The sequence below is a fragment of the Ascidia mentula genome, chromosome 8 (assembly GCF_947561715.1).
Source record: "Ascidia mentula chromosome 8, kaAscMent1.1, whole genome shotgun sequence".
Classification (NCBI taxonomy): domain Eukaryota; kingdom Metazoa; phylum Chordata; class Ascidiacea; order Phlebobranchia; family Ascidiidae; genus Ascidia; species Ascidia mentula.
In genome coordinates, this window is record NC_138573.1 from 18,382,867 (window position 1) to 18,398,022 (window position 15,156).

Consider the following 15,156-nt stretch of genomic DNA (forward strand, 5'->3'; position numbering starts at 1 on the left):
TGTCGGTGGCAACGCGTGGTATTTTGCCACATTAATTACGAAAAATCGCACTTACCTCCTTGCGCAAATAATTTTAAAGTCACACATCATTAGCCATTTATCCGTTAAATGAAGTGAATTGTGAGACAATTTTTTCGTGCACTGAACTTTTAACAAATCGTGAATAAAGTTCGATATTATATTGATTCACAAAAAAAAACATCATTGCCAATAAAGTCATTTTCCAATTTTGTGTTAACATTGTTAAGAAAGTCTTCATTGCTTCGTCCACCTGATATGTCGCTGAGAGGGCTTAGATTTTAACATTTCGACATTTCAGCAATGTGACAAAAGTCACTCCACTTTTTAATGGCCACGCCTAATTGTATAAGTCGTCTGGCCAAGCCAACAGCATTCGTAGTCAACAGTCAACATCACCTGATGGAAGGAAAAGATCGGATCGCTTCGCCTAACGTTTTTATTTGTAAAAGTATGTGTTGTAATTTTGTTTGTCGTTTTCATTTCAATCTCATTCTCGTATGGATTACGCAGTAAATTAATTGACTTAGGGTTTGGAAGTCATAGTAGTGTTGTTTTGCTAAGGGGTAATATATAAGGTGGTGTTTCTAGAGTCAGAGGATTGTATATAAACTAAACGTTATTGTTTGTAAGAAATTACAGTATTTACTTGCTTTACAAGTTCACACAGACACTGTCATGCAACGAATTCATAATTAACAAAACTAATTAACTCATAATGGTCATATTGTTATGTCACTGAAGTTGAAATAGTTGTTGTGTAAGTTATAGTATATCGTCTCTGCTGCCGTCGGCCAAGTTTGACCATGTCAACGCAACTGACTGCGCGGTCATTTTCTCTCTGACCATCGTTCGCTTTGTGCTTTGCCTGGCATCTTATTCTGTCGGTTGTGTAACATACGTCACAGAAACCAGTGCTTGTATTGCGTAATGTTTTGCGTGTGTAACATACGTCACAGAGGCCAGCGCTTTGCACATGCACTGCACAATCCCATACTGCGGCCCATATGATAAATTCATCGAATGTTCTCGAGTAAAGTGAGTCATTCAATATTCTGTTTACCACATAAAATATTATCACAAGATACAAACTCTTGTATTAAACTAACCATTTTAATGCGTCCCAGATAAAACAAGAAGGAACAACTCCTTCAGCTAGTGTGCAACAGAATGTGTGAACAAGCGACTGCTAGTACAGCACGCGTAAATCATATATATCCGCTCCCACAGATAATCTTGATGTTTACTGTATTTTATGTTCCTGCAATATATTACTTCAAGCGCCTCATGATATCACGTGACATTATTGACCAATCAGCTCTCATAATGGAGAGCGTTAAAGAGCCCAGTTTAGACCGGTAAATTCATTCTAATTCATTCTATTTGATTCTATTTGCTGGCATCCTATCAACGTTGTATTGAAAGCTGTAATGTACCGTCGTAATGAAGAAGATAACAGAAATGAATACAATTATTCGGGAAGAGATCTTGGTTCTGGGTGCTTTATAGAACGGGGCAGAAGCAGGTTTAACCATCAAAGAGACTCAATAACCGCTCAGGCCATCGAGACACTGTTAAATATCTCTGAGACCCTTAGAGTTATTTACAATAGTGCCCCGTCTTCGGCAACTCCCTTGAGATCAGAGAGAAGAAGCAGACGTGTTTCACCAGCCAGTACACCAAGATACCCGGCAAACCGACGACGCAGCCCGTACAACTCCAGGCGACCAGCACGCCAAACCAGAGGCACAGGTGACAATCTGTCTCCAACTTCTCAAATATTTTTTGACCAGGAACTCCAGCTCTATTCCCGGCCGCGCAACCACTCAACCTTGGCCCCCCTATTGGCAAGCGCACTTAGGCGCCGAAGACAATCATCTGGAAGCAAGGACCCTTCTACACCTCCCCCACGCAACATCAGGACCAAATCACGTTCACCACTTGGACCAGCGGACTCGCCCAACTCAACATCTTGGAACCCAACAGCACAGCGAAGGAGATCAGAACAACCGCAGCAATTCTGCCCAACGAGAGGTAGAATAACCTTCAACAATAACAAAAACGAATAATTCAAAAACTATAATCGCTCGCACACGCATTTCATTGTTTATTGATAACCGACTTTTTATTGCATGATCATTTTTTTCAATGTGTATATTGTGTTTCACCCCTTTAAAAGCCTAATAACTCCCATAAGATCTAGGTCGCTAAGGGAAATTTTTATAAACTTACATAGTTTAGCGCCAATTGTTTGTCCGGCATAACGGCTTGTCACTACCAATAGGAAACTATTATAATTACAGACTGCTAACGCAAAAGCCTGTTGTTTTTGGCAATTACAAATTAATGCAAACGCCTGTTGTTTCGGCATTTGCAACCCATTTTCCCCAAGCCAGCATATTGCTCCAGTCGCCATTTTATTATCAACCTTTGTGTTGGGTTTAAACCCAACAAACTTGTAACAACCACGTTGAGTAAATTCATAAAGGAAGCCACTTTTTCGCCGGTAAGTAAGCGCACACGCAGTAAAACAGTAACCCCATTATCCCCAAGCCAAACCGTCGCCATGTCAACAAGCGAAGCAGAAATTCCCTTAGTTTTGCCGCGTAGTGTGTCATCGGAAACAAATCAGTCTTCCCCGGCGCACAATCACGATAACGCCGCAAATGAAGCGCAACTACAGCCGGTGGTAAAACAAAATTTCCAGCTCGCTAGATTTTGGCCCAATGCCCAAAGCCATATGCAATACTTCCAATATGCCGACAGACAATTTCAGAAAAAGGCAATTACCTCCGATTCTGACAAATTTGATTTTTTGTTAAAAAGTTTTTCGAAAGACCAAACGTCCCAGTTCCAGAATTTAATTTCGCCTCTGCAACTGATACGCCGTATACTACCCTTAAGAAGGCAATAATTAAGCAAGCTACCGGATTGGGCGCCCATATTTGGCAGACGGACATTTCAAACCTTATCCAACTCCCCAACGAATTCTCAAGTGTTTATTTAAATCGTTTGGCAAACGCCTGTGCTGAAAACCCGCATACCAACCCATTAGCACGAAAATTAGTGTTAAACGAATTTCTGCAACGTATGCCGACAGAAATTCAAACCTTGATTAAGTCACAAAATCCTGATACACCGCTAGAAGACATTGGAATTTTAGCAGATAGAATTTCAGATACCAACCCCAATGCGCCAAGCGACCGCACGCAGCCAAACGAAATGCAACGTTTAACAAGCCAACTACAGGAATTGTTAACTACGTTTCAACCTTCAGCGACAGGACAGGGTACGCAAAAACCGCATTAATCAGATCGCCAAAATTATCAATCTTACAACAGGCAAGCACAACCGTTCAGGCGTAACGCATTTCAGCCACGGAAGACAGCACCGCAACGCGCGACCGGAAGCTCTTATCAGCTGTTTCAGCAGCCGCAGCAGTACAGTACGTCACAGCAGCCGCGCAAGCCATTTTCGGGATATCCCCCAAATAGACAGCGTTATAACTCAGACTTATGTTTTTATCACGCGCGTTTCGGTTCCCGTGCAAATAAATGCACCCCCCTTGCCAATGGAAAGGCAATAGGCCTAAACAGAGTAACAAAGTTAAGATCAGACGTGAACCAAAACCCGAACCAATATTCCCGCATATTCCATATATTTATGACAAGTTACATAATGTTTTGCTCTTACTTGACTCAGGTTCTTCAAGCAACCTTCTTCCAATAGACAAAGAAACGCAGATTGTTCATAATAACTTCTTAACGGCAGATGGAACTCCCATACCATGCTATGGTCAGAAGACTTTAACAATTGATATAGGTTTCGGCCCAGTACCAGTTGTATTCAATCTTTGCACAGTTGACAAGCCCATTCTTGGCTACCCGTTTCTCGCAGAACATCAGTTAATCTTAAAACCGGCTCTTGGAACTTTAGAATCAGCAATCACCCACATTAGCGTACCTATAGCAACTTCCACTTCCGTCACTATCTCTAACATGGATATGCTTTCCGTCCCACGTTTCCGCAATATTCTAGACCAATACCCAACCCTCGCAGAACCGCCAGATTATAAAGAACCCCCAAACACCCAATAGTCGCAGAATTGACAACCAACGGGAAAGCTCCAAATTTTCCCGTACGACGCATTCGCCCAGACCTCCTACCAAAGGTCAAAGAGGAAATCAAACGCATGGTTGACAGTAACCTAGCAACCATAGGCAGCTCGAATTATTGATCGCCACTGGTCGTCGTCACCAAGGCAAACGGAAATCTTCGTTTATGTGGGGATTACCGGAAAATTAATAGCATCCTTAAAGCAAATGTATATCCCATTCCACGACTTACTTCTATACAAGACCTACTATATGGTTCAACAGTTTATTCTACCATCGTCTTAACCGCAGCTTTCCATAACATCCCGTTAAAGCCAGAAGATAGGCAAAACACCAGTGGGCAGCCTAATTTTCAACCGACTTCCCTTTGGGTTAAAAACAGCACCAAGCTACTTCCAGCAATTAGCAGATCTCGTAGTTGCCCCTATCAACCATTTCGTCTTCATGTACTTAGACGACGCGCTCATATTTAGCAAAACAGCTGATGAACACGAGAAACATCTCAAACTATTCTTGGACAGATTACAACTCTTTGGCCCAAAGTCAACCGTGAAAAATGTTGTTTCGGACGCAAGGAAGTGACATTCTGTGGTCACAAGGTCACCCCAAACGGCCTGCAGCCCCGGCAATCAAAAATCAAGGCAATTCAAGACTTCGAAGAACCAAAACCACCAAGCAAATTCGACGCTTTGCTGGAATTTTAAATTTTTATCATTCATTTATCCCCAATCTTAGCAAACACCTTGCACCACTCTACCAACTTCTAAATGGCAATAAGAAAAATGCAGCAATCAAAATGACTGACGAAGCAAGACAAGCATTCTTGAAAGCCAAGGAATGTCTAAGCAATTACACTACCTTGAGTTATCCTAACCCAGACGTCACGCTGCAATTGTACACCGACGCCAGTGACGTAGCAGCTGGTGCAGTAGTACATCAGGTCGTCGATGACAAACACTACCCTCTTGCTTTCTTTTCACGCACCTTCAACCCAGCTCAACGCAACTATTCTACCTTTGATCGAGAACTTACAGCTATCAAATTGGCATTGCAACACTTCAGATATTTACTTGAAGGACGGCCAGTAACAATTTTTACTGACCATCGGCCCTTAGTATCTGCAATCACTTCCAGCACACTTCGGGAAAACCCAAGGCAAGCAAGAGACCTTGCGTACATCACTGAATTTACAACAGACGTCCGCTACATCCCTGGAGCTGAAAATATCGTTGCAGACGCCTTGTCCCGAACCCAAATCAACGCCATATTCCAACACTCAGCTCAAATCAATTGCAACGATATTGCAACGGCACAACAAAAACTCCTTTAAGAAGGCGGAGACCTGACAGACGGTTTCTTACCTGATTCTATCCAACTTTCTTCTCAAGACGTCCCAAATTCCAACCTCACCCTATGGGGAGATACTGCTGCTCATGGAACCTTTCGCCCACTTATACCTTTTGGTTTTAGGAAACAGATTTTTGATTCCATACACAGGCTAGCTCACCCAGGACCTAAGAAAACTAGCGCTCAGATATGCAGTCGTTACGTTTGGCCACATTTAAGAAAGGACATTCAGGCCTGGACAAATAGCTGCGACCATTGTCAGTTGACTAAAATTAACAGGCATAATAAAACCCCTTTGATGAGTTTTCCGCCCGTATCAGATAAGTTTCTCAGAATTCATGCTGACTTAATTGGCCCTCTACCGCACTCTAACGGTTGTGCATATATTTTTGTTATCATAGACCGGTTCACTCGTTTCCCAGCGGCAGTGCCTTTGCCCAACTGCACAACTCAGACAGTCTTAAACGCGTTTATGCATAATTGGATTGCGTTATACGGCGTTCCAGAATCAATAACCACCGACAGAGGTTCACAATTCACAAGTGAAATGTGGAACAACGCAATTTATGGCCTTCCTAGGTATCCAGCATATCACCACCACTGTGTTTAATCCCAAAAGCAATGGCCTGGTGGAACGATGCAATAAGACAATAAAATTAGCTTTGAAATCTTTAACTAACAACCCCGACTGGTATTACCAGCTCCCACTCGCCCTTTTGTCCATCCGCTCAGCGCATAAGGAAACGCTCCAAGCATCACCAAGCGACATGCTGTATGGCAAAGCATTAAGATTACCAGGTCAATTTTTTGGGTTAAACAGCGCCCACAATATCCAAGACCCTTCAACGTTTATTAAGGCCCACAGAACGATTATTTCCGGAAATTCACATATACGCCGCCCCGTTTCCCAAAGTCTAGACCCACGTATTTGGATAAACAATTAGCGAATTGCAAAAATGTGTACGTGCGAGTGGACCATCATAAGCCGCCTTTGATACCCGCTTACCAAGGCCCTTATAAGGTTCTGAGTAAAACCAACAAAACGTTTACCATAAGCAAGAACGATAAACCATATGTAGTGTCAATAGACCGCATTAAGGTCACAACAAGTTTACTAGATTGCCGAATACCAAATAACTACCCCTTTTTTGTCCCTGGGTCACTGAAAAATCAGCACAGGCCAATGCCTTGCCCATTCCCAAGTTTATGTTTGGACCCCCTTACCCCAGTAGCATCCACGACCTTATTGCAACACCTTAATGATAAGCAACAAGCCTATCACCTAGAGATACCATCTCTTCAAATGTCCGTCCACCATTGGAAAAATTGTAAAGCATATAACTGCCTTCACAAGGACGCAATTTGCACGTACAGTCACCTCGTCCTGCAACCAATCCAATGCGATTTAGTCCAGCCCAATTATCAAGCACTATTACGCCCGCCTGCTGAGTCCACCTCGACTGCAATTGGTTTTACCTAAACGATTTAAATGATCAATTACGATCAAGTTTCCAACACCTGAATGCCGATGTATCCTACCTAGAATGTCAACTGCAATCTTATCTCTCGTTGCTACTTGCAACGAACGCGCGCATTAACCCCTCTCTTACTTTATCATTACTCACGGGACAACAAAAAGCAGCCATACTTACTGGAGATACTATTACAGAGATCGGCTGCACGTACCGAAATGTACGCCTACTACGCTTTGTTGTGACTTTTCCTTGTGCACCATTATAACCGAGATTTCTCTATTAATAACCTACCACATTTGCGTATATCATTTTTTTCCGTACCCACCATTTGCATTTTACTCGTTCACTCGCATTAACAATTTTTTAATCGCCCACAGCTGATGTTATATTCATCAGCTGCAAATCTGGGGGGAAGTATTTGTAACATACGTCACAGAAACCAGTGCTTGTATTGCGTAATGTTTTGCGTGTGTAACATACGTCAAAGAGGCCAGCGCTTTGCACATGCACTGCACAATCCCATACTGCGGCCCATATGATAAATTCATGGAATGTTCTCGAGTCTCGAGTATTATTGCATATACACATCATGAAAGTTGAAAGGAACAGCATAGATTCAAGGAAATATCTTGTGCCAAGAGCATTACAAACCTTTACAAACAGTTGTTAAAACTACTTGGTAACTTACTTAAAAAACAAACTTACATAAACAATAACAACAAACCGTTGCCATTCCACATACTCAGCTAAAAAAAAACAATGTAAAGTATATGCATAAACCATTGTATAAATCAAGTAAAAAAACAACTTTTTGAAACAATAAAAAAAGGAACTACAGTAAGAGTAAACAACCAGATTGTCTTACAAACACAATTGAAACCATAACAGAAAAAAAATATGATGCTAAATCTGTTCAATAAAGCATGGCTTTCCAAACTGGTTGCCATGACTGCAGCAGACTTTTATGGGTTATAAAGTTTCAATGGTACACAAAGTATAATATTTTGACACACTATTTCAGAAGTACTTAACCCTGAAAGATTTTTAGTCATTTCATTACAATTAATTGTTGCAATGCAAAAATAAGCACTATTGTCAAACAGTGGGGTCATTAAACAAAGAGAACTAGGCCAGCAATTAGAGCAAAAAATAACAAACAATCTACAGTATATCTGAACATAATTATTTTATAAATAAGTTCATTTTCCCACTCTGAATGGATGAGCAAAACATGTAAGTGCAACAAGTGTTTCATTGTGTTTTATGTCCTTCGGTCTTGTCTCAGCCCCGAAAGTGAGTGTTTCCAGCACTGCAAGGGAGGTTAACATGGTGAAGTAATCTTAACAAGAGTTCAGAGATACACGAAAAGAGGTTGGGAAATTTAAAAAAAAACAGTACTGTAACTTTATCACGCATTTGTTTAAAAACTTTAATGAACTCCAGTTGGGGCTTAAAAACGTCACAATTATTTAGCACACTTTATAAAATTGAGAATCTGCAAAAGCAATTAAAATTATGGATTATTATTAAAATACTGCATAGTTCCACATCTTATTTATAAATAACAAACAACAATATATTCCGAAACAAAATTACAATCTTGGAAACATTGCATAGAGAAAAAAATCACCTTTTATAGCTGTTGGTCGAGATTCCGGATTCTGCTCCAAACATTTATGCATGATGTTCTTCAACAAGTCAAACAGAGTTTGGTCATTTTCTTTGATAGATTTTTTCACTTGATCAACAAATTTCGTTTCAGGACTAGTTCCACTGCAGATTCTTAACATAAGAACATCATTTCTTAGTGTGCATCCTTCAAAGATTTCCTTTCTGGTGATGATCTCGTACAGAATCATTCCAAAGCTATAAAGACAGGTTTAGGTAATTAGTATTTGCACTTTAGGTCCTTTATGAATAGCAAGTGTCACAATGTGTACATTCCTTTTTTGTCAAAATGTGTATAAAATTATGGAAATGTGCTCTTTAGGAAGTATACTAATTTTTAATCATCTTTTAAAGAAAATCCCAAAAATGGAGTATTTGGTGGTGATCTGCATTCATACACCTGGTAGCATTTTTGCTAGTTTGCTAAAAACAATAGTTGGGGCTTGTGTAAGCTTTAGTGTCTTTTAGGGGGAATAAACAGTCCTGGAGGGGCTGCCAAAGCAACTAACCAACAACCAATTTTATTGCCATTTTGTCAAGAAGAGTTAAGGCCTTCGCCGAATTGCAAAAGTTTATGATTGATATTTTTCCAAGATAAACCTCCATTTTTTGTTGTTTTTTAGCCAAAATAATGTTCAAACGGATGATTAAATTTCCCCAGAGGGCGGCCAAAGCAACTCTCTAACAAATGAATTTGACCTAAATGCATAGACAAAAGGTGAACAGAAAAACTTTAATGTGATTGCAACTTTGTAAACTATTTTCCACCAATTCAACTAAAAAATTTTAAATTTTTTAACCAGAGTTTCAACAACAGCAGTTTAGTTTTTACAATTGGTGTTTCTGGTCATAGATTAATACCTGTACATATCAGCTAGTGGGTCTGCTATTCCTCCTTTGAAGAACTCTGGTGCAACATACAACAGAGTACATTGTTTGGTTGGAGTTATGTCCATAGTTGTGGATTCCAAATTAGAAGCTCTTATAATATTGCTTGCTCCAAAGTCTGCCAGTTTTACCATCAAGTTTCTTGTCAGCAAAACATTTTCTGGTTTTAAATCTCCATGACAAAAAACTTTTCCCTTTGCATAATTGTGGAGGTATGAAAGAGCTGATATGAGCTGTCTGGCAAACTCTGCTCTCCTTAGCCAAGGGATGTCTGTAATCTCTTTGGACATCAGATAACTTTTGAGGTTTCCACCATCAATGTATTCCAGTATAATGGCAACCTCATTATTCCAGTTTGTGCATCCAAGTATTTTAACAATGTTGGGGTGCTGCACACGTGCAAGTACTGCAGCTTCTTTTTTGATACTGTAGAAAGATGTAGACCAACGTAATTCATAATTTTTTGCATATAGACTGGGTTTATAATTTTTTTTAAAGAAGTAAGCTATCCATGTTATACAAATAATGTTGTACATTTTGCACACAACAAATTACAAATCATGTATTTCACACACCTTTTCGTTCTACTGAGTAACTCATCTTTTGTTCCAGTAAGAGACATGCACTTTGCAACAACTGTTCCTAATGATTTGTGGTGGCAAATCCGTATTGCACCAAATCTACCACAACCTAAATAATCTTTTTCTCCAGCACTTGTTAATAAATCATCACTGTTAATTTCCTTTAGTTTGGATGAAAACTTGCAAATCTAAAAATCAATTTTTGTGAGTATGAAATTTACAGACAGATGATCAAACTACTTTGGGATGAGAAGATGCAGACATGTTGTGTGAATCACTAGAATTGTAACTGTCATCAACACTGTTATCCTCATTAAAACTGTTAGTAACTTCATTTTCAATGCTGTTTTCAACTGCCCTGTCTTCAGAATCTGTAATTGGGAAAAATGTCTATATATAAAAATAAATTTTTTTGCTTCTATGTAAACATAATGCATATGCCATTTTCGCAGATAAGGATTGTTCATTAATGCATAGCTCATATGCTCATGTCACATTTTGTCATTTTTAATACATAAAACAAGATTATAGTGTTATGTGTTGCATTGCACGATTACATACTTGCAGTGAGTGGTCCCCAGGCTTGTCTATTCAAAAATTGCTGATTGTCAGAGTCTGATTGTTGTTGGTTTTGAGCTAGGCCAGGTTGGGGATATCCTGTCATGTCGGGGTTCCTCAAGCATTGTATGCATTTGTATGGATGCTTTGAAGTACAGGGTTGAGCAGCAACCAAAATATTTGCTGTGAGGGGTTTCTGGCCTTGCACATTTTGCGACCCTGGGGCCGCCACAGATTGAGCTGGTCGACTTTGGCGGGCTTTTTGAGCCAACTTATGCTGAGGAGCTTGGAGAACAGCCACTGCCTCTTCAACCTTTGCCTTGAGAGACTCACGTGACTCCAACATGTGCAGAAGCTCAGAGTTGTTGGTTTTAAGCAACATGACAGTGATCTTTATTGCCAAATCTGGTTGGATACTTGCAATAAGTGGATACAAGCGATTGCCTTCAAACAAGCACTGTTGTTAATACAAGGTTACTGTAAGTGTACAGGTGCTGTAAATATGTCATGTGCAATGGACATGTAAAAACAATATTTAATCAAACCCTTCATTAATTCAAGTAAAAAATGGTCAGAAACTATACCATTGCCTAATTTACAGCCGCCTGATTATGCCCTCATGTTTTCCCACTTACAACATTTTTTGCTGGAAAGTTTCACGTTATAAAGTCAACCAGCAGGATGTCAGCAAGTTTATTTCAGTATTAATAATTTACTGTTTTAGTTTTTTAAGTTTGTAAAAATCCTTATTATCATCCCTGCATACGTAGGTTAGTGATTGCAAAAATTGAATGCATACAAAATGTTTTTGTTTTTTTAATATCTGGTGTTGCTTTGTTTAATAAGTAGCTGCTTAATTTACACTGACTTTACAAAACAACGAGACCGAAGATAAAGTTAAAATATTTCAAGACCAAAGACCAATTCTTACCAAGCATCTGCTTCTGTTCTTGGGGTTGAGCAGCAGCCAACATACTTGTTGTGGGAGGTTCCTGGCCTTGTATATGCACAGCTTGCTGCATGCCAGAGTCTGGTTGTTGTTGATTTTGAGCTTGGCCAGGTTGGGGATATCCTGCCATGTTGGGGTTCCTCACACTTTGTGTGTATTTAAACGGCTGCTGAATGAATAAAACAATGGGGTCTCACCAAAACATAAGAAATTATACAGCATGGATTATTTTGCTACAAGTTGTTATGTTCTTTTTCACAAACCTGCATTACTTGTGGTTGCATAACATGCTGTGGTGCATTAATCTGTGTTGTCATTGGATGAATAGCTGGTCCAGGAGGGTCACGCAGACCAACAGATCTTATTTCTCCAGCCATCTGGAAGTGTTGTAAAAGTAAATGTGTTCTGACTCTTTTTGTTTCTGACAGGAGTAGGTTTTTGGGAATTTGTTATTGATTGAGATGATGTGGCATCTCTGCCAGACTGAAGTAGTTCATTTGTAACATCCTACATTTGGATCATTACTTATTGACCTTTGGCGTCGTTGCTGTTGTTAATCAGGTTAAGTGCAACAAACAATGTTTTAGCTCCTATAACTAAATCCTGATTATGTTATACCAGGAATTGAACAGATGGAACCGGTGAAAACAAAGCCAACATTTCGCGATGTTGTTCAGGAAAGACAGCAGGTAAAACATTAATCTACCATATTATAACACACTGTATGTCAGTATAACTTGTAGCTAAACAAACTGTAAATTGAAAGTAGGCACATAACGATGAAAAAAGTTATTGAAGAAAAACCTATATTTTTTCATGCTTTTGATAATTTTGGTATCGTTAGAAAGGTCAGTCTATGAACTATAGCGTGTAAAAAAATCTGCCACTACCTCGTAAGGTGGCCGAGTAACCAGTGTTCAAGACGCGATGCGATTGCGTTGCTAAATTTAGAAAAAAAATCGGGGGTGCGCGGCACCCCTGCACCCTCGTACTCTACACCAGTGCACTGGGGTCAATAAATATATATATGAAGAACCAAGAAGTCATGGGCCCTCAAACTATTTGTCCTGACCCTAATTTGTAGGGGGAATTCCATACTTTAAATTTTTAATTGTTCACTGTGCGATATTTTCTTTTACAGGAATGTTTTACAAATAAATAGGTAAAAAGAAAAATAATATTATTGTATACAACTGCTGGTTCAAAATTGGAACCCAAACTTGCAAGAATTATGTAAGCGTTAGGAAGTTTATACAAGGTTGCATCAGTGAGTTGTGAGCAAAATAAAATATATGCATTTTTTTTGCTTTTCCTTATAAAAAGGTCATCATATAAACACTAAAAGAATTTAAAGTTATCATGATGATTTTTTCATAAATTACAGGAATCTGGACTTTAATTCAGCAAATAATGAGTATACCTGTGGTACCATCTGCAAAGCATGGTGATGCACTTCAAGTTGTTGAAGTTGGACAACAGTTACTGCCTCCTCAATTCCTGCATTTAGTAAACTGGGTGACTCCAACATGTGCAGAAGCTTAGAGATGTCAAATTGAAGCAACACAACAATAATTTCCGAAGCCAAATCTGGGTGGCTGCTTTCAACAATTGGGTACAAGTATGTATCTTAAAGAAACAAGCAACGATTGTTGTTAAACATGTGCCAGTTGCCCTTATTTAGAAGCGACAATTACTATGTTTCCATGGCCACTTTTCAACAGCATCCAAAATTGAAAGTGACAATAAATACTGTACCTTAACTGCCAAATGGAAGGGGTTGCCTGCATGAGTTGAGATGCATAGACAGCCCAATATTTCAGTTTTGTTCCTATGGCAAGTTTATAGGATATGAGTAAGTGCTTTGTTTAAAAACATTTAAATTTGTGATCCTGCTAGCCAAAAAAAGTGATGCAACTAAATATGGTATATACCAAGAAATCGAAATTGTAATTCAGGCTATGCGTGATGAAATAACAAAGGAGCAGTTTAAATATTCATGACTCATTTTTTGCAGCTTGTTCATGGTGTACAACATAATGTACATGTGCTTAACCATGTGAAGGAGATGGATTAACCCTTGTGGTATAGGAGCATAATGGGTTGTGTATAATAGCATTACCTCTTGTTTTATGTGTGCATCTAATACACAATGGCAGGTTTAATTTGGAAAGTTTTCAATCCAAAACACAGCATGGCAGCTTTTTGTATTTTGCCATGCAAGATAAAATGCATACGCCTAACTGGTCACAAAAAAGACGTAACAGCAAAAGTGGCCATGGAAACATAGAAAATGACTGTGATCCGTAGTACTATTGAAGTATATGCAATTGCCTCCTGCAAACAAATTATGCATTATGTTCACTATTTAATTGAATCATTGAAAAAGAGAAGTAACCAGTTTTAGTTAAAACAAATTTTATATAACTAATTTGTTCTTTCGAACTTAATACAAAAATTATAATTCTTACAAATCTTTTGTTTCTGAACAGATGGAGAAAAAGAAGCAAAGTACTGCAACGAGAGCCTCTCAGGCACAGGTTCTGGCTTAGCAAATTTATCATCAAATGGTAGGCCCATGTTGAGCAATTTTAGTGCTTTTGATAGAAACTACAACAGTATAGCCAGATGTTTTTTTGTAGAAAGCGCTGGATCCTGGTTGACAAAAACACTAAACAGACGCTTAAATAAACAACTTTACACAGTTTAAAGAAAATGCCAAAATACGTTCGACCTTCGAAACGCGACCGAAGGCATGTCAGTCGACAAAACTTCAGACGCACATAACTTTGCCAATTCTGCATGGATTTCGGTGTGTGGAGTGGCAAGTAGTTTCAATATATATATAAAATTAAAAATACCAACAATTTTTGGAACGGATATAAACATGCATTGTCATGAATCAGTCATAACTTTTTGCATAGGTCAACAGAAAAGATAATTATACCACCATTGCAAATCTCTTAAAAAGCTCTTTACAGATATGTAATAACTTTTGTGTGATTTCGTGGGGACTATATATTTTATGTGGCGGAGACATGCCCAAGTTGTGATGTGCAACAAAAAAAATTAGAGAGAACCTAATTTCCGGTTTGGGCCAAGTCCCAACCGGACAATAAGGTAGGGAAAATTTGCTAGTTTGCTAACAAAGTTGATCCTATAAATTTTCTTTTGGCATTAATCGGAAACTTCCATCAAAACAAACAAAGAGATGCTATTCGATAAAACTTTTTTCCAGTCGACAAAACTTCAAACTCTCATTACCATAATGTCACATCAATTTCCCACGTTTAAAAGTGATGGAGAATAAATTTGCTGGAAAGACAAGAGTTAAACTTATAATTTGTGATAGTTCCTTGGCAATAGTTTGCGCTTTATTAAGGAAATATATGATAGAGGATGTGGAATCGTACGTAAAAATATGTTAGTCTGTTGTATCTGGGGCAGATACCAACAGAAAATTGAATAAAAAACCGTTTTGCATTTATGTATACGTGTCATACAATGAAAACTTTAAACAACTTTGTGGATTAAATATAAAAACGGCGCACAAAATTTAT

General features: G+C 38.8%; 1 protein-coding gene across 1 annotated transcript in view; it reads right to left on the minus strand.

Moving 5' to 3' along the window:
- Window positions 1-7,400: 7,400 nt before the first annotated feature.
- LOC145911731 (polyadenylate-binding protein 1-like) overlaps window positions 7,401-15,156 on the minus strand; it is a 29,510-nt gene continuing 21,754 nt past the window's right edge. Inside the window, exons 9-16 of the mRNA XM_082999150.1 lie at window positions 11,863-11,976; window positions 11,582-11,765; window positions 10,654-11,094; window positions 10,333-10,463; window positions 10,087-10,280; window positions 9,485-9,937; window positions 8,586-8,821; window positions 7,401-8,264 (exon numbers count right to left, since the gene is read on the minus strand). Of these exons, the coding sequence (XP_082855276.1) occupies window positions 8,155-8,264; window positions 8,586-8,821; window positions 9,485-9,937; window positions 10,087-10,280; window positions 10,333-10,463; window positions 10,654-11,094; window positions 11,582-11,765; window positions 11,863-11,976 (1,863 nt within the window). The 3' untranslated portion in view covers window positions 7,401-8,154. The remainder of the gene's footprint in view (window positions 8,265-8,585; window positions 8,822-9,484; window positions 9,938-10,086; window positions 10,281-10,332; window positions 10,464-10,653; window positions 11,095-11,581; window positions 11,766-11,862; window positions 11,977-15,156) is intronic.